The following is a 20,512-nucleotide window of genomic DNA, read 5'->3' as shown; positions in this document are numbered from 1 at the left end:
ATAGAAAACCCTAAAGACTCCACACAAAAACAATTAGAACTAACAGATTAATTCAGCAAGGTAACAGAATACAAGATTAATACACAGAAATTGGTTACATTTCTTTACACATAACAATGAAATATCAGAAAGGGAATGTAAAAATGAAAAAACAATACCTTTTAAAATCATCCCCCCACACACACACACAAAAAATACTTAAGAATAAACCTGACCAAAGAGGTAAAAGACTTATATGCTGAGAACTATAAAACATTAATAAAGAAAATTAAAGAAATAGAAAGATACCTCATACTCTTGGATTAATTATTCTAATTAATTAATTAATTAAAAATATTAATTACTGTTAAATTGGCCATATTACCCAAAGCAATCTACATATTTAATACAATCTCTACCAGATTACTCATGACACTTTTCACCAAACTAGAACAAATAATCTTAACATTTATATGGAATCATAAAAGACCCAGAATAGCCAAAGCAATACTCAAGAAAAAGAATAAAGCAAGAGGCATAACCCTCCCACGCTTCAGATAAACACTGCAAAGCTACAGTAATCAGGACAGTGTGGTATTGGCACAAAAACAGACATATGGATCAATGGAACAGACTGGAAAGCCCAGAAATAAACCTACATATCTTCAGTCAATTAATCTTCAACAAAGAAGGCAAGAATATAGAATGGGGAAAAGACGGCTTCTTCAGTAAATGGTACTGGGAAATTTTGACAGTTGAATATAAATCAATGATGTTACAACACACCCTCACACCACCATGCTCATCAGAGTAGTCTCCACTCAGATGGGAGTTAGTGAGTTAGAGAATGGCAGTCAGGCTCTGCCACACGGATTGATTCTTCCTTTAACAAATGATTTGTCTGTAGCAGGCAAGGCTGTTTGATAGCATTTTAACCACAGTAGAACTTCTTCCAAAATTGAAGTCAGTCTATTCAAACCCTGCTGCTTCTTTGTCAACTAAATTTATGTAATATTCTGAGTCCTTTGCTGTCATTTTTACAATTGATTGCGTTCACCATCTCTTATGAGTGCAGTTTGTGGCAACCCAAAACAACTGCAATAATGACATCAAAGATCACTGATGACAGATCATCATTGCATATATAATAATGATGAAAACATCTGAAATATCGAGGGGATTGCCCAGATGTGACAAGGAGACACAAAGTGAGCAAATGCTGCTGTCAGGAAAGTGGAGCTAATAGACTTCTGTGACACCGGGTTGATGTAAACCTTCAATTTATAAAAACTCAGTGACTGCAGAGTGCAATAACATGAAGTTCAATAAAACAAGGTATGCCTCTTTATAACTGACAACCCAACAAAAAGTGGCAGAAGACTGGGTCAGGCATTTGACAAAAAAAAATGATACCCCATTGGCAAACAAGCAGCAAAAAGGTCCCCAACATTGTTGGTTATCAGAAAATGATAAGACTACTATATCTGCACCAAAATGGCTAAAAGACTGAAAATTCCAAGTGTTGGCAGGGGTGAGAGGCAATTGAGGCTCTCATTCATTGCTGCTGCTACTGCTGCTAAGTCGCTTCAGTCGTGTCCGACTCTGTGAGACCCCATAGACGGCAGTCCACCAGGCTCCGCTGCCCCTGGAATCTCGAGGCAAGAACACTGGAGTGGGTTGCCATTTCCTTCTCCAATGCATGCAAGTGAAAAGTGAAAGTGAAGTCGCTCAGTCGTGTCCAACTCTTCCCGACCCCATGGACTGCAGCCTACCAGACTCCTCCGTCCATGGGATTTTCCAGGCAAGAGTACTGGAGTGAGTTGCCATTGCCTTCTCCGCTCATTCATTGCTAGGGAGAGTCCAAATTGGCACAATCACTTTGGAAAACTGACAATATCTTTTAAAACTAAAGTTACATATGCCCTATGGCCCACAAGAGTATTTCTTGTGAATATTCAAGAAAATGTATACAAAAAAGCTCATAATGGCTTTATTCATAATAATTCAAGAAGGGGGAAAATACCAAATACCAGTCATCATTAGCTGAGTGAATAAATCATGTTATATTCATATCATGGAAAATTACACAACAGTGAAAAAGAATAAACTACTCTACAAGCAAAAATGTGGGTGGATCTTATCAACAAGGTTATTAATAAAGAAATGTTTTACTTCTTGAGATGGGTGGTGGCTACATGTACATATATATGTAAAAGTTCATTTACATGTAAAAGAATGAAATTAGAATACTCCCTAAAACCATACATAAGAATAAACTCAAAATGGATTAAAGACCTAAATGTAAGGCCAGACACTATAAAATTCAGAGGATAACATAGGCAGAACACTCTCTGACATAAATCACAGCAAGATCTTTTTTCACCCACCACCTAAGGTAATGACTATATAAAATAAAAATAAACAAATGAGACCCAACCAAACTTAAAAGCTTTTGCACAACAAAGGAAACCAAAAACAAGACAAATGAAAATCCTCAGGATGGGAGAAAATATTTCCAAATGAAGCAACTGACAAGGGATTAATATCCAAACCATAAAAACACTGTTTAATATTTTTTAAAAATCCAATCAGTAATCAATAATGGGTGGAAGACCTAAATAGACATTTCTCCAAAGAAAACATACAGATGGACAATAAACACATGAAAAGATGCTCAACATCATTAATTATTAGAGAAACACAAATCAAAACTATAATGAGTTACCACCTCACACTGACCAGAATGGCCATCATCAAAATATCTACAAATAATAAATGCTGGAGAGGATGTGGAAAAGAAGGAATCCTCTTATACTGTTGGTGGGAATGTGGTTTGGTGTAGCCACTATGAAGAATGGCATGGAGGTTCTTAATAGAGCTACCACATAACCCAGCAATCCCATTTCTGTGCACATACCTGAGTAAACCATAATTCCAAAAGATACATGCACCCAATGTTATTGAAGCACTATTTTTTCCAATTATTTTTATTAGTTTGAGGCTAATTACTTTACAGTATTGTAGTGGGTTTTGCCATACATTGACATGAATCAGCCATGGATTTACATGTGTGTCCCCATCCTGAACCCCCCTCCCACCTCCCTCCCCATCCCATCCCTCTGGGTCATCCCAGTGCACCAGCCCTGAGCACTTGTCTCATGCATCCAACCTGGACTGCCAATCTATTTCACACTTGATAATATACATATTTCAATGCTGTTCTCTCAGATCATCCCACCTTCGCCTTCTCCCATAGAGTCCAAAAGTCTGTTCTATACATCTGTGTCTCTTTTTCTGCCTTGCATATAGGGTTATCATTACCATCTTTCTAAATTCCATATATATGCATTAGTATACTATATTGGTATTTATCTTTCTGGCTTACTTCACTCTGTATAATGGGCACTACTTTTATCCATCTCATTAGAACTGATTCAAATGTATTCTTTTTAATGGCTGAGTAATATTCCATGGTGTGTATGTACCACAGCTTCCTTATCCATTCATCTGCTGATGGGCATCTAGGTTGCTTCCATGTCCTGGCTATTATAAACAGTGCTGCATGAACATTGGGGTGCACGTGTCTCTTTCAGATCTGGTTTCCTCAGTGTGTATGCCCAGAAGTGGGATTGCTGGGTCATATGGCAGTTCTATTTCCAGTTTTTTAAGGAATCTCCACACTGTTTTCCATAGTGGCTGTACTAGTTTGCATTCCCACCAACAGTGTAAGAGGGTTCCCTTTTCTACACACCCTCTCCAGCATTTATTGCTTGTAGACTTTTGGATAGCAGCCATTCTGACTGGCATGTAATGGTACCTCATTGTGGTTTTGATTTGCATTTCTCTGATAATGAGTGATGTTGAGCATCTTTTCATGTGTTTGTTAGTCATCTGTATGTCTTCTTTGGAGAAATGTCCGTTTAGTTCCTTGGCCCATTTTTTGATTGGGTCATTTATTTTTCTGGAATTGGGCTGCAGGAGTTGCTTGTATATCTTTGAGATTAATCTTTTGTTGCTTCATTTGCTATTATTTTCTCCCATTCTGAAGGCTATCTTTTCACCTTGCTTATAGTTTCCTTTGTTGTGCAAAAGCTTTTAAGTTTAATTAGGTCCCATTTGTTTATTTTTGCTTTCATTTCCATTATTCTGAGAGGAGGGTCATAGAGGATCCTGCTGTGATTTATGTCAGAGAGTGTTTTGTCTATGTTCTCCTCTAGGAGTTTTATAGTTTCTGGTCTTACATTTAGATCTTTAATCCATTTTGAGTTTACTTTTGTGTATGGTGTTAGAAGGTGTTCTAGTTTCATTCTTTGACAAGTGGTTGACCAGTTTTCCCAGCATCACTTGTTAAAGAGATTGTCTTTTTTCCATTGTATATTCTCACCTCCTTTGTCGAAGATAAGGTGTCCATAGGTATGTGGATTTTTCTCTGGGCTTTCTATTTTGTTCCATTGATCTATATTTCTGTCTTTGTGCCAGTACCATACTGTCTTGATGACTGTGGCTTGTAGTAGAGCCTGAAGTCAGGCAGGTTGATTCCTCCAGTTCCATTCTTCTTTCTCAAGATTGCTTTGGCTATTCGAGGTTTTTTGTATTTCCATACAAATTGTGAAATTATTTGTTCTAGTTCTGTGAAGAATACCATTGGTAGCTTGATAGGGATTGCATTGAATCTATAGATTGCTTTGGATAGTATACTGATTTTCACAATATTGATTCTTCCAATCCATGAACACGGTATATTTCTCCATCTATTTGTGTCCTCTTTTATTTCTTTCATCAGTGTTTTATAGTTTTCTATGTATAGGTCTTTTGTTTCTTTAGGTAGATATCCTAAGTATTTTATTCTTTTTGTTGCAATGGTGATTGGTATTGTTTCCTTAATTTCTCTTTCTGTTTTCTCTTTGTTAGTGCATAGGAATGCAAGGGATTTCTGTGTGTTAATTTTATATCCTGCAACTTTACTATATTCATTGATTAGCTCTAGTAATTTTCTGGTAGAGTCTTTAGGGTTTTCTATGTAGAGGATCATGTCATCTGCAAACAGTGAGTTTCACTTCTTCTTTTCCTATCTGGATTCCTTTTACTTCTTTTTCTGCTCTGATTGCTGTGGCCAAAACTTCCAAAACTATGTTGAATAGTAGTGGTGAGAGTGGGCACCCTTGTCTTATTCCTGATTTTAGGTGAAATGCTTTCAATTTTTCACCATTGAGGATAGTGTTTGCTGTGGGTTTGTCATATATATCTTTGATTATGTTCAGGTATGTTCCTTCTAGTCCTGCTTTCTGGAGAGTTTTTATCAAAAATGGATGTTGGATTTTGTCAAAGGCTTTTTCTGCATCTATTGAGATAATCATGTTTTTCATCTTTCAATTTGTTACTGTGGTGTATTACATTGATTGATTTGTGGATATTAAAGAATCCTTGCATTCCTGGGATAAAACCCACTTGGCCATGATGTATGATCTTTTTAATATGTTGTTGGATTCTGTTTGCTAGAATTTTTTTAAGGATTTTTGCATCTATGTTCATCAGTGATATTGGCCTGTAGTTTTCTTCTTTTGTGGCATCTTTGTCTGGTTTTGGAATTAGGGTGATGGTGGCCTCATAGAATGAGTTTGGAAGTTTACCTTCTGCAATTTTCTGAAAGAGTTTGCATAAGATAGGTGTTAGCTCTTCTCTAAATTTTTGGTAGAATTCAGCTGTGAAGCCACGTGGTCCTGGGCTTTTGTTTGCTGGAAGATTTCTGATTACAGTTTTGATTTCCATGAAGCACTATTTACAATAGTCAGGATATGGAAGCAAACTAAATGTCCATCAACAGAGGAATGGATAAAGAGGGTGAGGCATCCATCAGCAGACGAATGGATAAGGAAGCTGTGGTACATATACACCATGGAATATTACTCAGCCATTAAAAAGAATTCATTTGAATCAGTTCTAATGAGATGGATGAAACTGGAGCCCATCATACAGAGTGAAGTAAGCCAGAAAGATAAAGACCAATACAGTATACTAACACATATATATGGAATTTAGAAAGATGGTAATGATAACCCTATATGAAAAATAGAAAAAGAGACACAGATGTACAGAACAGAATTTTGGACTCTGTGGGAGAAGGCGAGGATGGGATGTTTCGAGAGAATAGCATCGAAACATGTGTATTATCTAGGATGAAACAGATCACCAGCCCAGGTTGGATGCATGAGACAAGTGCTCAGGCCTGGTGCACTGGGAAGACCCAGAGGGATCAGGTAGAGAGGGATGTGGGAGGGGGGATCAGGATGGGGAATACATGTAAATCCATGGCTGATTCATGTCAATGTATGACAAAAACCACTACAATATTGTAAAGTAATTAGCCTCCAACTAATAAAAATAAATGGAAAAAAAAAAAGAGGATGAGACATGTAAACACAATGCAGTATTACTCAGCCATAAAAAGGAATGAAACTGTGCCATTTGGACAGACAGTGCAGATGTGGATGGACCTAGAGACTGTCATAACAGAGTTTAGTAAGTTAGAAAGAAAAAAACAAATATCATATACTAACACACATACTAACACGTTTCCCATATATATGAAATCTAGGAAAATTACACAGATGAACCAATTTGCAAAGCAGAAAGAGACACAGACGGAGAGAATGAATGTATGGACACTAAGCGGGGAAAGGGAGGGAGGGATGAATTGGGAGATTAGGGTTGACATATACACACTATTGATATTATGTATAAAATAGACAACTAATGAGAGCCTGCTGTACCACACAGGGAGCTCCACTTAGTGCTCTGTGGTGACCAAAGAGGAAGGAAATTTAAAAAGGGGGGTAAACATATCCTTATGGCTGATTCACTTTACTGCACAGCAGAAAATAGTATAACATTGTAATATAAATTTTTTAAAGTTCATCAAGCTGTTTGCTTAAACTTTCTGTATATTACTCTAACTTATATTTTGATAAAATATAAAAAAGGAGTAGTTACTACCCCTCAGAGAGCTGTTTTGATCATTTAACTAAGTAATATGTACTTTGATAAGAGCAAAGTGTGACATTGCCACTTGCGGAAACATTACCAGAGCAAGAGTGGAAAAATAGGAGATTTTTAAATTTCCTTTTAGCTAATTATTAGAAAATTCTTCTTGATACTTAATTCAAATGACAACCAGAAATCAGTGGATCAGAAACTTTCACAGGTAAAACAGACTATAAAGTAGGCTAGGTAAATTTACAGATTGATGAAGATGTCCTAAACCCATGTTCCAGGTATATCTATAAGAATCAGTGGGCTCCTTTGAGGCAATGAGAAGACTATTCACTCCTGTATTCAACAAGTATTTTTGAATATTCTCTATGTGTCAGACATTGTTCTAGGGAAGATATGTTAATCTCAACACTCGATCTTTGGGGCCTGTTAGTTCCCCATTGCAGGGGACAGGGGAGATGGCCTGTGAATCATAAGGATATGCAATATCACCCCTGGCCTCTGCCCTCTAGATGCCTGCACCCCTGCCCCAGTCATGACAACAACAACAAAATGTTTAGACATCTCCAATTGTCCCTTGGGGGCAAAACGGAGAACCACTGTTCAAGGGAGTTGAACTAGAAAAGTGAGCAAGAGAGACAAGACCCCTGCACTCGTGAAGCTTACACTTCAGTTGGGTTATGCACCATAAATAAGAGAAAAATGAAACAAGATCCTTTCAGAGAAGCATAAGTGCCATGAAAGTAGTTTTAAAAGATAATGTAACAGAGTGACTGGTAGATTCATGGCCAGAGAAAGTGACATTTGAGCTAAGAAATGAAAGATATGAAGAATTCAATCAGGAGGAGAGCTATAGAAAAAGCATTCCAAGTAGGGGGAACCACAGCTTTAAGGGCCCTCTGGGGACAGGGAATCAAGCAGAAGGTGCAGCCCTTAGGCAGAATATTAGAGATAGAATTAAGAGAGATGGAAATACATATATATCATAAGTCTTAATTTTCTAGAAACAGGACATCACCTTCACAGACTATGGAAGCAGGAGACAATTTTTTTTTTAATTACATCCAAGAGATTAGCCCAGGCAAGTAGAGTTGGGGAGAATTGTGAATAGAATGGTACAGGGAAAGATGGAAATGCCCCCAGTACATCACAAGCAAGTGCTAAAGGAAGGACTTCCTAGCTGGCGCTAGTGATAAAGAATCCATCTGCCAATGCAGGAGACAGAAGAGACACAGGTTTGATCACTGGGTGGAGAAGATCCCCTGGAGGAGGGCATGGCAACCCACTCCAGTATTCTTGTCTGGAGAGTCCCATGGACAGAGGAACCTGGTAGGCTACAGTCCAGAGAGTCGAAAAGAGTTGGACATGACTGAAGCGACTGAGGACACACGCAAGGCAGTAAATAATTCAGACTGCAGATGGCTCTTGAGTACCATGGGTGGTAACTCCAAGAGCACTAATAAAAGCCAAGTTTGGGACTTTCCTGGTGGTCCAGTGGTTAAGAGTTCGCCTTCCAGTGCAGGGAATGTGGGTTTGATCCCTGTTCGGGGAACGAAGATTGCACATGCCATGAAGCAACTAAGCCCATGGGCCACAACTAGAGAAGCCCAGGAGCCACAGGAAGGATCTCACATACCTCAACTAAGACCTGATGCAGCCAAAAAAAAAAAAAAAAAAAAAAACAAGTTTAAGGGCTCTCAAGGATGGGTACCAGAAGTCCTTGATACAAAACCAAAATTTATAGGGCAGGGCATGATTTTAAATAAGGAATGAAAGCCAAATAGTAAGAAGAGAACAGGACCAAAACAGAAGCATGTAAGGATAATATGGAAGCTGTGAAGAGCCACAGTTACTAGCGTATGCATGAAGGCATCTTACTGGTCCAAAGCCTGGGAAGAAGTTCAGCCAACACACCAAAGAAAGCTCTCCAGGTTGCTCAGAGCTGGCATCTGTTATGATTACTGTTGCTCATATCATATCTGCAAGTAGATATTTGCAATATCACTCCTATTTTAGAGAATAGGATTATTAAGGGCACTGGGCAAAGACATAAAAGAAAAGTTACAATCTCTGTTTTACTATGCATACAGTCTAGAGGAATATAGACCTAAAATAGCCAAAGACTTGATGGGAGCTGTGCTATGGGGGTATGCCCACGGTGTGACACAAGCATAAGGAAAGTGTGCATTATTTTTCCCTGGGGCATTAAGAATGGCTTACCAGAGGAGATGACCTAGCTGTTGCCTGGGGCATCCACACCTGCCAGGGAGATAGCAAAAGGTGTATGGAATAGGGCATCAGAGGCAGAGCAGCAGCATATCTGTGGACATCCATGTCTCTGACTTACAGGTCTGCTAAGAATGGTCCAGAAGCTCTCACCAACAGGTTTGGAGAATGGAGTGATAGAACATGAGTTAAATCTTAGAGGGTTGTGTCTCTAGGGCCCAGGAGCCACAGCTGAGGCCCTGTGCCACAACCACTGAAGCCCACATGCCCTGGAGCCAGCAAGTCGCAGCTACTGAGCCGGCGTTCTGCAGCTACTGAAGCCTGTGCCCCTAGAGCCTGCGCTCTGCAATGAGAGAAGACACCACAGTGAGAAGCCCGCATACGAAACCAGAGAACAGCCCCCACCCTGCACAGCCAGAAAAAGCCCACAGCAGCAACGAAGACCCAGCGCGCCAAAAATGAATGAATAAAATAAATTTAAAATAGATAAATAAATGCATTTGACACTGTGTGCAAGTCAAAAAATGAAATAAATTAAGGAAATAGAGCCTTCATTCTAGTTCTCCTTCATTGTGACAAAATTGAATAGGAAGTACACAAAGGGTGATTAAGCTATAGACTAGACTGTTAAATACTTAAGGAATCAAATGTATGATCTACACTTCTGATGCTATGCTGCCTTTGTGATCATTTTTAAATTACATTGTTCTATTTTCTTTTACTTTCATGTGAATCGTATCAGTTTGTACACTTACAAAGAGTCTGTCTCCAAATAAAAAGGAGCTAGGAAAGAAACTACCACAGGAAGAACATCAGGTGTTATTTTGCTTTGTTGGTTTGGTTTTTATGAGGTAATGGAAATATACACATATGTACATTATGTATATTTATATACACATATATATGTCATTTTTATATACATAAAAGTCTCTCTCCACCCCCGCCCCCCGTTCCTGGCACAGAGTTTCTGATCCTTGTAATTTCCCAGTGATAAAGGCATCTTTTGCTTTAGTATTTAGTCTTTGACCCCATCCCTGACACAGGGCTCCTAAAACCTTTGTGAATTCCTTAGTAAGAAGAGCACCAGGAACATCCTTTATTTTATTAAAATGACTCTGGGGGAAAAAATAAAATAAAATAAAATGACTCTGGGGACTTCCCTGGTGGTCCAGTGGTTAAGAATCCACCTGCCAATGCAGTGGACGCAGATTCAATCCCTACTCGGGTAAGATCTCACATGCCGCAGGACAACTAAGGCCATGCGCAACAACTACCGAGGCCCGCACGCTCTAGGGCCCATGCTCTGCAACAAGAGAAGGCACTGCAATGAGAAGCCCTCGCACTGCAATAGAGAGCAGCCTCCACTCTCCACAACTAGAGAAAAGCCTGCAGGTAGCAATGAAGACCCAGTGCAGCCAAAAAGTAAGATAAATAAACAATTTTTTTTTAAAATTTTTAAAAGGTGGCTCAGGGTGGACTCAGGTGGGAGGGGCTGAGCCAAAAAAAAAGGCCAAGCCATGATTAAAAGCTTGGAATTTTCAGCCACATTCCCCATCCTTCAGAGGAGGGGCCAAGAATGGAAATGGAGTTAACAGGAGCTAATAGTTAATAACTGATCACGTCTAAGGGAGGAAGCCCTCACAAAATCCCAATAGCATGAGTTTAGTGAAGCTTCCAGCTTGGTGAACCCCAGCTCCAAGGGAACAGAAGCTCCCTTTCAGACCTTGCCCTGTGTATCTCTTCATCTGGCTGTTCATCTATACCTTTTTTCATATTATTTAATAAACTGGGAAATGTGTTTCCTTGAGTTCTATGAACTGCTCTAGCAAATTAATTGAACCAGAGGACGAGGTCACTGGAACCTCTGATCTACAACCTGGGCTTGAGACTGCTGTCTGAAATATCAGGGGGAGGTAATCTTGTGGGAACACAGCCCTTAACCTGTGAACTCTAACTCTGTCTCTGGGCAGATGGTGTCAGAACTGAGTTAAATTGTAGGACACCCAGCTGGTGTCACAGAAGATTCCTTGGTGTGGGGGAAAAAACACATACACATTCAGTGACCAGAGGTACCAGAAGGAAAGTGTTCCGTATGAGTAGTAAAAGCGACACTTGGGAAAGAAAAACACCGAAGAGGAAAACTGGGTGGTATTCCAACATAGATTTTCAAATGGCAGGATAATGAACGAAGAGTGGAGAACCAACAGAAAAGGAGCAGTTGAAGAAAGATCAGAGATATCATGGCCTAGGCAGGTCCTGCATGGCCTCCCGGAAGAAGCCATGATATTCAGAGCACAAAGACTGGCCAAGGACAGGAGGAGATCTCCCTAACACGGAGCAGAGGCGAGTGTGGTCGCTTAAGGGAGATAAGGTGAGGTCAGTTGACATTAAGGGATTGTTGATGGGGTTGGCAGAATCCCTAACTGGGATCTCCATTTCCTTGGAGAAGGAGGGTGTAGGCCAATAGAGGCTGTGGTGATGGAATAGGATCTTGAACAGACAGTGAAGGTTTGGAATCACCCCTTTGGAGAATGGGTAAAGCTGTAGATCAGAAACAAGGATTCCCAGGACACCTGTGGACCCAGCTGAAATTGAAGACTCTCAGTCTGTATTTGCTCTTTGTTGTTGAATATTCTTCTGCAGTCCTCAACAGCCCAGTGTGGGGGAAAGGAAGATACTTCAGGGTGAGGCAGGGCTGGACAGGGAGGCAGATGGGGTGAGGTTGCGTGGGATGAATATAGCAAAAAGGTGAGTGGGCGTGTAACTGATGCAGAAAGATCTCATCCCTGTCCCTGAGGGCCGTTACGTGCCAAAGAGAGAGACAATAAATGCCAATGTGGAAAGGTAACTCAACAGAAGTTCTCACATGCTTGGTGAGAGGTAGAGGTGGCCGCGACAAGTGGGGGGGTGTTCAAAGTGGAGAGGCCGCAGCAGGTTCCGGTGGTCAGAGGAGGCCCCAGGGCTGCTGCCGCCTCCGCTGTTAGCTCTCAGCAACTTCGAGGCCCCTTTTCCGGTGGTTAAGAAAGAAAGGGGTGAAACAATTCTGCAGAGGGAGGGTGGAGCCGCTGCCTCCAGAGCCAGGCAGTGTCCACAGTCAGCTCAGCTTCCTCTGATGTGGACGTGCTGATCTGAGGAAGGTGAGGTGGGAGGAAGGGTGAGGCCTGAGCACTGGGAGAGGGGGCTGGAGAGAGAAAATACAACTTTCAGAAAAGCATAACTTCCCCTTGCCAGCAAAGGATGTTGAGGTTTTCTCAGTTCTGGGTTATGACACCAGGCTTGGGGTGAGGCAGTAGAAGGGGTTCCTGATGTGGACTGAGTGGATAAAGCTCAGTGAGTTCCCCCAAAGTGCTGCGGCAGATCTGGCTCTAGTCAAGGCAAAATTACAAAGCGCGTAAAATATCCTCCAGGTCCACAACCCACTTTATCACCTCTCTTCTTCTCAGCCTAGGGACCTTCCTCAACCCTTGGGACCTTCCTACTGACTGCTCCTCTCAGATAAAGCAACTCCCCCCACCACCCTACCCCCTGTCAAATTTACTAGCCTAGGTCCCACTCTTTGTATCAGTTAACTGAATCATCCCATTTGTAATACTGTCTTTCTCCAAGATAAACGTGTGTTCGCTTCTCATGTTTCCTTCTTCAAATCTGTGTTTTCCCTACTTCTGTTTTGGCTCTTCCCTCTGCCTAGCTTGTACTTCCACCTTAGTTCTCTCTCCTGAACTCTTCTTCTTATTATTATTATTTATAATAATATAATAAATATTATATAATTTTTATAATTATATAAGACCTTGTGCTGGGTCTTTGTTCCTACGCTCAGGCTTTCTCTAGTTGTGGTGAGTGTGAGCCACCCTCTAGCTGTAGTATCCGGGCTTCTCACTGCAGTGGCTTCTTCTATTGCAGGTCATGGGCTCTGGGTGTTCGGGCTTCAGTAGTTGTGGCACAGGACCTTGGTTGCTCTGTGTCATGTGGGATCTTCCCGGACCAGGAATCGAATTTGTGTCTCTTGCATTGCAAGGCAAACTCTTAACCACAGGACCACCAGAGAAGTCTCATCCTGAATTCTTGCTTATCCTTCAAGGCCACTTCCCCAGTGTCCCTACCTAGAAGGAATTTCCATCTTCTTTGCACCCTTTGCGCCTGAGATTAATCTGCCTGTCAGCGACACGTAGCATTTTCTGTCTTCCCTTAGAGTTGATATTATACAGGCCTATTTTCCTCTGTCTGAAAGATTCTTAAGGATGGAACCAAATTGTATTTCATCTTTGTTTTCTTTACAAAATCTTACATAGTTCTTGGAACTTAGGAAGGGTTTAATGAAATGTTCAGTTGATTAAATAATTAATTAAATTCAGTTCCCAGAACTGACTCTTTGTAGGAATTTCGTGCAAAATACCAGGGAAGCCACATATATGTGGTTCCCCTTGCTTTGACTTTCACCTTTCAGGCATCACAGCCCTGCGCTTTCATTTCCCATTTGCAGGTCTGAGAACACAAAGCCGGTGACCCTGAAGCTACTTGGAACTCTCACACACAGCTTGGTTCAGCCACTTTGGAAAAGACTTTGGCAGCATCTGCTAGATATATATATACATACCCAGGGATTCTACCCTCAGAGATACACCCAACAGACATGCATGCACAAAAAGGCCCATAGGGGACTTCCCTGGCTGTCCAGTGGTTTAGATTTTGTACTTCCACTGCAGGAGGTGCAAGTTTGATCCCTGGTCAAGAACTAAGATCCTGAGTTCCACACAGCACAGCCAAAGAAAGAATAAAGAAAAATGGCTCATAGCAGTGTGATTATAATAGGGAAAATCTTTGGGAACAACCCAAAGGTTCATCAATAGGAGAATACATGAATAAACTATTGTACAGTCATACAAGAGAACACAGCCATGAAAACAACCAGCTACAAGTGAAAACAGAGATAAATCTCATCAGATATTGAGCAAAAGAAGACAAATGCAAGAGTACATAATTATGATTGCATTTATATACAGGCAAAACTAACCTATGATGTTAGAAGTCAAAAGAGTCCAAAAGTCTGTTCTGTACATCTGTGTCTCTTTTTCTGTTTTGCATATAGGGTTATCATTACCATCTTTCTAAATTCCATATATATGCGTTAGTATACTGTATTGGTCTTTATCTTTCTGGCTTACTTCACTCTGTATAATGGGCTCCAGTTTCATCCATCTCATTAAAACTGATTCAAATGAATTCTTTTTAATGGCTGAGTAATGTTCCATGGTGTATATGTACCACAGCTATAAAGTAATTAGCCTTCAACAAATAAAAATAAATGGAAAAAAAAAGAAGTCAAAAGAGTAGCTATATTTGTGGAAGACAGAGGAGATAACAAAGGGAGAGAGCATGTGGTAGATACATGGGTGTATTCACTTAATAATAACTCATTAGTGTATGTTTATAGTTTTGTGCGCTTCTCTGCACACATATCATGAAGACAATGGTCCAGCTACCTCTGGAGATATTTCTACAGAACTGCCTCCCCATGGCAGTGCTGCAGCCCTGAGTTTCCTGAGTCTTCATCTCTCTCCTGTACACAGGAACTTCACTGTTCATGCTTTGTTTGAGGGGAAGTACAAAGAGGAAAAGATGGACAAAAACGAATCCAGTCTTCTTAGAACTTGCCTGGATCCCAGCCAAAGCATATGCAATCAGTGACTCCCACCTGAGAAGTGAAAGTTTCAACACAACCTAAGGAAGAGTCTGCAGCCTTCAGAGCTGTCTGTAAGATGCTGTCCCTGCCCTTATTTATTTATTTTTTTGTCCAGCACATCTCACCCCAAACCTTGCAGCCCCTGGGCATTGACAGTCTCTGGTGTGTCCTTTAGAGTTTCCTCAGAATGCATAGCCAAAATCTAAACTTAGGGTTCAAAGTGAACTGTAGGGCTCAAGTCCACTCTTACGAGTGGTGATTTGAAGATCCTTGCTCCCCAACACATCTGACCCCAAAATAATCCCAATCTTCCTCTAAGATGTCTGAAAATAATTCATTTATTTTCTCAACTAACATGTTTTGAGCACTTTGTTGTGCACTAATCACAGCTGTAATTATACGTTAATTGATGTAAATGGTGTAGGCTCTGTGAACGAAGGAGTTGTGTACTTATTCACATCTGAATCCTCAGTTTCTAGTCCAACACCTGCTGCAGAGCTACTCAAAACATATCCAGGCAAGGAATGGGAATAGAGAGGGAGATGCTATTGTGAAAACAGACTATTTTACAGTACAGTGTAATCATGTGCTTCAATGTCTTGAATACATGTTGCCTTAAGTTAAAAATGTTGACATCTATATATGTATGCTTATAACTGATTCAAGTTGTTGTACAGCAGAAACTAACACATTATAAAGAAACTGTCCTCCAATTTAAAAAAAATTTTTTTAAATAAAAGCAAAAAGAGAAGCAAGTGACACAAACTGCTAAAACATTTTCCCCAAAAATTCAACATGGTAGCCACCTAGAAGGCATATAAAATTGATAAATTGTCAGAAACTTTAAGAGAATAAAAACACAAATTTACAGGGCATACCTGCATATGAGATTACATACACAGGACTCTATGAGAAATAAATGTATTAGTCATTTTTTTAATAACAAATGCCTGTGCACTGCTTATCTGTGTGTTTTTTCGATGAAAACTCAAAATCAGCTTTAATAAATACTTGTTTTAATAAAATAAAACATAAAAGTTCTTTTAAGACTGTGCAATATCAATCTATCCATCTAATTCAAAGACCTTTGTCAAAAACATTTTCATTTACCAATAGTAAAAGAAAAAATGTTGAAATCTCCCTAAGATCTTGGTTATGACAACGAGAAACCCTCAGAAAAGGGTCACACTTAAAACTTTATCATCTTATCTCAACATTCTCTAACTTACTTTCGATTCAATTAATTAGAGTTCAACAAAGGATTACCAATAATCTCTCTCTTCTTCACTCTGACTACAAAACTAAGTGAAATATATGCCCTGCTTTCAAAGAGCTGAATAACATGAACGTTCAGTTTGGAGTTCTTTATATACTATATCTCATCTTTATATCTAATCTAATCTCATCTAATCCTCACACATCCCCTAGGAAGTAGGCATCACCATTGATTTCATGTTTTGAGTGAAAAATTAAGAAACAAGAGATTGGTTAACTTCCTCAAGGCCACAGAGATAGTACATACTTTAAATCAGTTTTCCCAATGAAACTTTCTGGTAGGCCGATAAATTCACTTTATTCTATGGATTACTTAAAGTATTCACTCATTCAATAAATATTTATTGAGGATATACTTGTGCCAGATACTGCTCAAGATGCTGGAGATACAGGAGTGAACAAAAACAAAAGCCCTGCCTTCATGGATCTTACATTCTAATAAGGTGAAGTGGAAACTAGGAGACAGAAAATAAAACAAAAATAAACATATAGTATGTAAAATGGAGACGAGCATACAGAGAAAAATAAGCCGAGAGGGAGACAAGGAGTTGCAAGTTGGAGGGGCTATTTTTAGTGGGAAAGATATCATTGCAGAGGTAGTACCCGAGCAGAATAAGGAAGCAAGCCTCACAGAAAATAAGGAGGAGGCAGCATTCCAAGTAGAAAACAGTGCAAAGCCCCCAGTGAAACAAGTGTGAGGGCCATCAGGTCAGCATGACTGAAATGCAGTGAGAAGAGCAGAGAAGAAGGGGTAATGGTCAGGGAGGCTGGATCACTTGGACCATTGTGACATGTATGGCTTTTACTCTATGAGAAGTGAGAAAGCTTTGGAAGACTTTTGAAAAGCATAATATGAACTTCTTACACATATGTGATGCATATTGAATTCTTCAGTAAACCAAGTTTTAGAAAAAAATGTTTCACTCTCATTGTGTCTCCAGATTGGATGCACTGAAAAAGACATGTCATCACTTTTGTGGTATTCCTGCCAAAAACGCATGATCTGAATCTTATGACAAAACATCAGACAAACTCAGATTGTAGAACTCTCTAGAAAACAACTGACTTGTACTCCAAAAATGTTGATGTTATAAAATATGAAGAAAGTTTAGGGAATGACTGTAGATTAAAGATGACCAAAAAGACACAGCAACTGTAACTTCCCTGGTCCAGTGGTTAAGAATCTGCCTTGCAATGCAGGTGATGCAGGTGTGATCCTTGGTTGAGGAACTAAGATGCCACATACCTTGGAGCAACTAAGCCTGCATGTCTCAGGTACTGAAGCCCGAGAGACACAACTGTTAGTAGAGAGTTTAGTTCGTGCGCTGCAATGAAAGATCCACGTGAAGCGAAGAAGATCCTTTGCACCACAAGTAAGACCCGATACAGCCAAATAAATAAATAATTTAAAAAACAGACATAATAACAGAATGCAATACATGATCCTGGTTGGATTCTGGATGGGAAAAAAAGTGTCATATAGCACATCTGGGGCTTCCCAGGTGGTTCTGATAGTAAAGAACCTGCCTGCCAATACAGGAGACTAGGAGACGTGGGTTCAATCCCTAGGTTGGAAAGATCCCCTGGAGGAGGGCATGGCAAACCACTCCAGTATTCTTGCCTGGAGAATCTCATGGACAGAGGAACCCAATGGGCTAAGTCTATAGGGTCACACTGAGTTGGACATGACTTAAGCGACTTAGAAAGCAAGCACACAGCACTGGGGGAACATTTGGTAATATTTAAATATGCATTATATATTTGATTGTATTGATGTTAAATTTACTAAATTTTATAACTGTGCTGATATCATGATAGAGAGACATTCTTGTTTTTAGAAGATGTGTGCTAAAATAGTTAAGAGTAAAAGGGGGTGATGTCTGCAATTTACCCTTGAATATTCCACAAAAATAATAATAATTATTATACAGCTATTCACACATGCATATATTTGGAGAGAAGGAGAAATAAACCAAATGTGATAAAATGTTAACAACTGGTGAATCTAGGTGAAAGAAATATAAGAATTCTTTGTACTACTATTCTTGCAACTTCCCTGAAATGTCAAAATTATTTTAAACTAAGAAGTTTAAAAATTGAAACAAATAACTATAGCAGTTTCCGTCAACTTACACAAGGCCAGCCCCACAGGCACAGTGTATAGCAAGAAGAGAGAAAAGTTCCTAAGGCCCAAGTCCATCCCTTCTGGTGCTCAAAGAATCACTCACCTGGCTTCCCCCTGCAATGGATTTGGCATGGCCATGCCCAGAGACTGCCACAAGGATGGAGGGAGCATCACGTCAGCTCATGATCTCAGAGTCAGCCCGACCTTCTGTCCCTGCACTCCCACAGCCAGGCATCAAACCCTGTGGGTCCTACCTTGGCTTTCAAGGTTCTAATCTAGCTTTCTTGCCTGGGATCCTGCATCTTTGGATCCCCCCAGCCCATGAGTCCCAGGCTCCAGACTTCTCTCTCTGCTCCCTGTTCCTCATCACACCCTGCCCTACTCCACCTGTACTCATACAAATGCCGGAGCCTAGAATGTGTCTTCCTGAAGGATGTCTGAGTGCCAGGGGCTCAGTGATTGAACTGGGTACCCAGGGACGGCTTGTAACGGGCCCTAAACAAACACTTCCCTGTGCCTCCGTTTCCTCCCTTTGCAACCAAGTGTGCCTTTCTCTCACTCCACCTCCATTCACCATGCCCCGCAAAGAGTTACCCACTTAAAATGCAGGCTCCAAGTTTCAGAGCACCCTAGACAAGGTTGTACAGAAAGGGGGAGCACCCCTCACTGAGATTCCTTGCCCCCTCACTTGTTGGCTCAGGACCCAGTGGAGAGTTTTCAGTTTGCTATGGAACTTCCTAATATGTCTCCTCTTCCCTTCCCCGCCCCTTGCCCCCAGCCAAAGTGAAAGTGCTAGTCGCCCAGTCATGTTCAACTCTTGGTCATCCCATGGACTTCTGCCTGCCAGGCTCCTCTGTGCACGAAACTCCGCAGGCAAGAATACTGGAGTAGGTATTCCCTTCTCTGGAGGATCTTCCCAACCCAGGAATCGAACGGCCGGCTCCCTCACTGTGGGCAGATTCTTTACCATCTGAACCACTAGGCAAGCCCCCAGCCGACATTTCCCTAATAATTCTCCGGCTCCCTTGGCCTCTGGGCTGCTGACAGAGTTGATGGCGAGGGACCAGCCCTTGCAAGTAAAGCCTCTGTTCGGGCCTTCGTCTCACGCCTCCTATCCCCCTCCCCGAACTCCACACTCCCTATCGCTTGCCAGGGCTCAACTTTCCTGCCTCAGAAAATAATCTGTCAGTCTCTGAGCTCCAGAACCACCCGACTTCCTTTGAGAAAGCCAACTTCATGGCCGCTGCTTCTCTCTTTTGGCAACTGCACCAAATGAGAGGATATTTCATTCTTACAGCCAGCAGGGAGGACACTCTCTCCCCCCAGACAGAAAGGAAAGCTGAAGCCGGTTGGAAGGACTCACCTTGCCAAGGTGGCCTGGTTTGCTGATGGCATGTCCAGATGCACGCTTCTTGAGGACCTCCCAACCCACTGCCAGCCTTTGCTGTCTGACCCAGCCTGCCCAGAGCTGCAGGGAGCTGCTCTGAGTCACAGGTCCAGGTGACCAGTAAGCTGCACAATCCAGAGGCTCACATCCTGATTTCCCTGAAGGCCAAAGCACCTGGTCCATGCTGGCCCACCCCTACCAGGCTGGGCCTCCTTACCTTGGCCCTGATGTCCCTTGATGAGCAGGAGGAGTGTGAGGCCGAGCACTTGCCCCAGCATCCCCACAGAACAGGTGTAAGACGCTGACAGAGGGGTCAAACCAGCTTCTCTCCCACCAGATACTCTGCCCTACACAAGCTCAGCAGCCACCTATCAGCAGAAGGTTGACAGGGAGAAGAACTCTGTCGGGCTTCAGCCACAGTTTCCTCAGCTTGAGGATGTTCTCATCAGCTGAACGCTTGCAAGGTTGTTGAGGAAGCCCCAGTCCCTGGACCTGGTCTGACAGTTCCCACAAGCTAAACTTGCGAAGTTCGCCTCAAGTGGGCGGATGCTCAGAATACACAGTGACTCACAAAACCAACTTAGAAATCTTGTCCTGAGCTCTGCCCCAGCCCAGCTTCTTTGTTTAAAGGACAGTTGCCCAAGAAAGTTTCCATTTATCTGCATCCTACTGGCAATATAGAGAAAACTATATGGGGACCAAATAGCCATTAGGTAAGCCTGTCCAATCCCAGCAGACATTGTGAAGGTGAAGGAGAGAGGGTTTGAGAAGGATGTAGATTGAAAAGTGGATCACTAGACAATAGGTGAAATGCTGAAGAAGACAAGCAAAGGCACTAGAAAAATCT

At 41.3% G+C, this 20,512-nt stretch overlaps 1 protein-coding gene across 3 annotated transcripts in view; it reads right to left on the bottom strand.

Annotated features, from left to right (window-relative positions):
• The window catches only part of CD244 (CD244 molecule), a 37,293-nt gene extending 17,095 nt beyond the window's left edge, over positions 1 to 20,198 (bottom strand). Inside the window, exon 1 of one of the 3 annotated variants that reach the window (XM_043451561.1) lies at positions 19,883 to 20,198. In XM_043451561.1, the coding sequence (XP_043307496.1) occupies positions 19,883 to 19,943 (61 nt within the window). In that variant the 5' untranslated portion in view covers positions 19,944 to 20,198. Of the gene's footprint in view, positions 1 to 18,381; positions 18,850 to 19,641; positions 19,830 to 19,882 lie in introns of those variants that run through there. The other 2 variants (XM_043451566.1, XM_043451573.1) reach the window with 2 other exon arrangements.
• Between the last annotated feature and the right edge of the window lie 314 nt (positions 20,199 to 20,512).

This window comes from Cervus canadensis, chromosome 2 (assembly GCF_019320065.1).
Source record: "Cervus canadensis isolate Bull #8, Minnesota chromosome 2, ASM1932006v1, whole genome shotgun sequence".
Classification (NCBI taxonomy): domain Eukaryota; kingdom Metazoa; phylum Chordata; class Mammalia; order Artiodactyla; family Cervidae; genus Cervus; species Cervus canadensis.
Note: the sequence above shows the minus strand (reverse complement) of the source record. Positions and strands in the feature narration are given on the sequence as shown.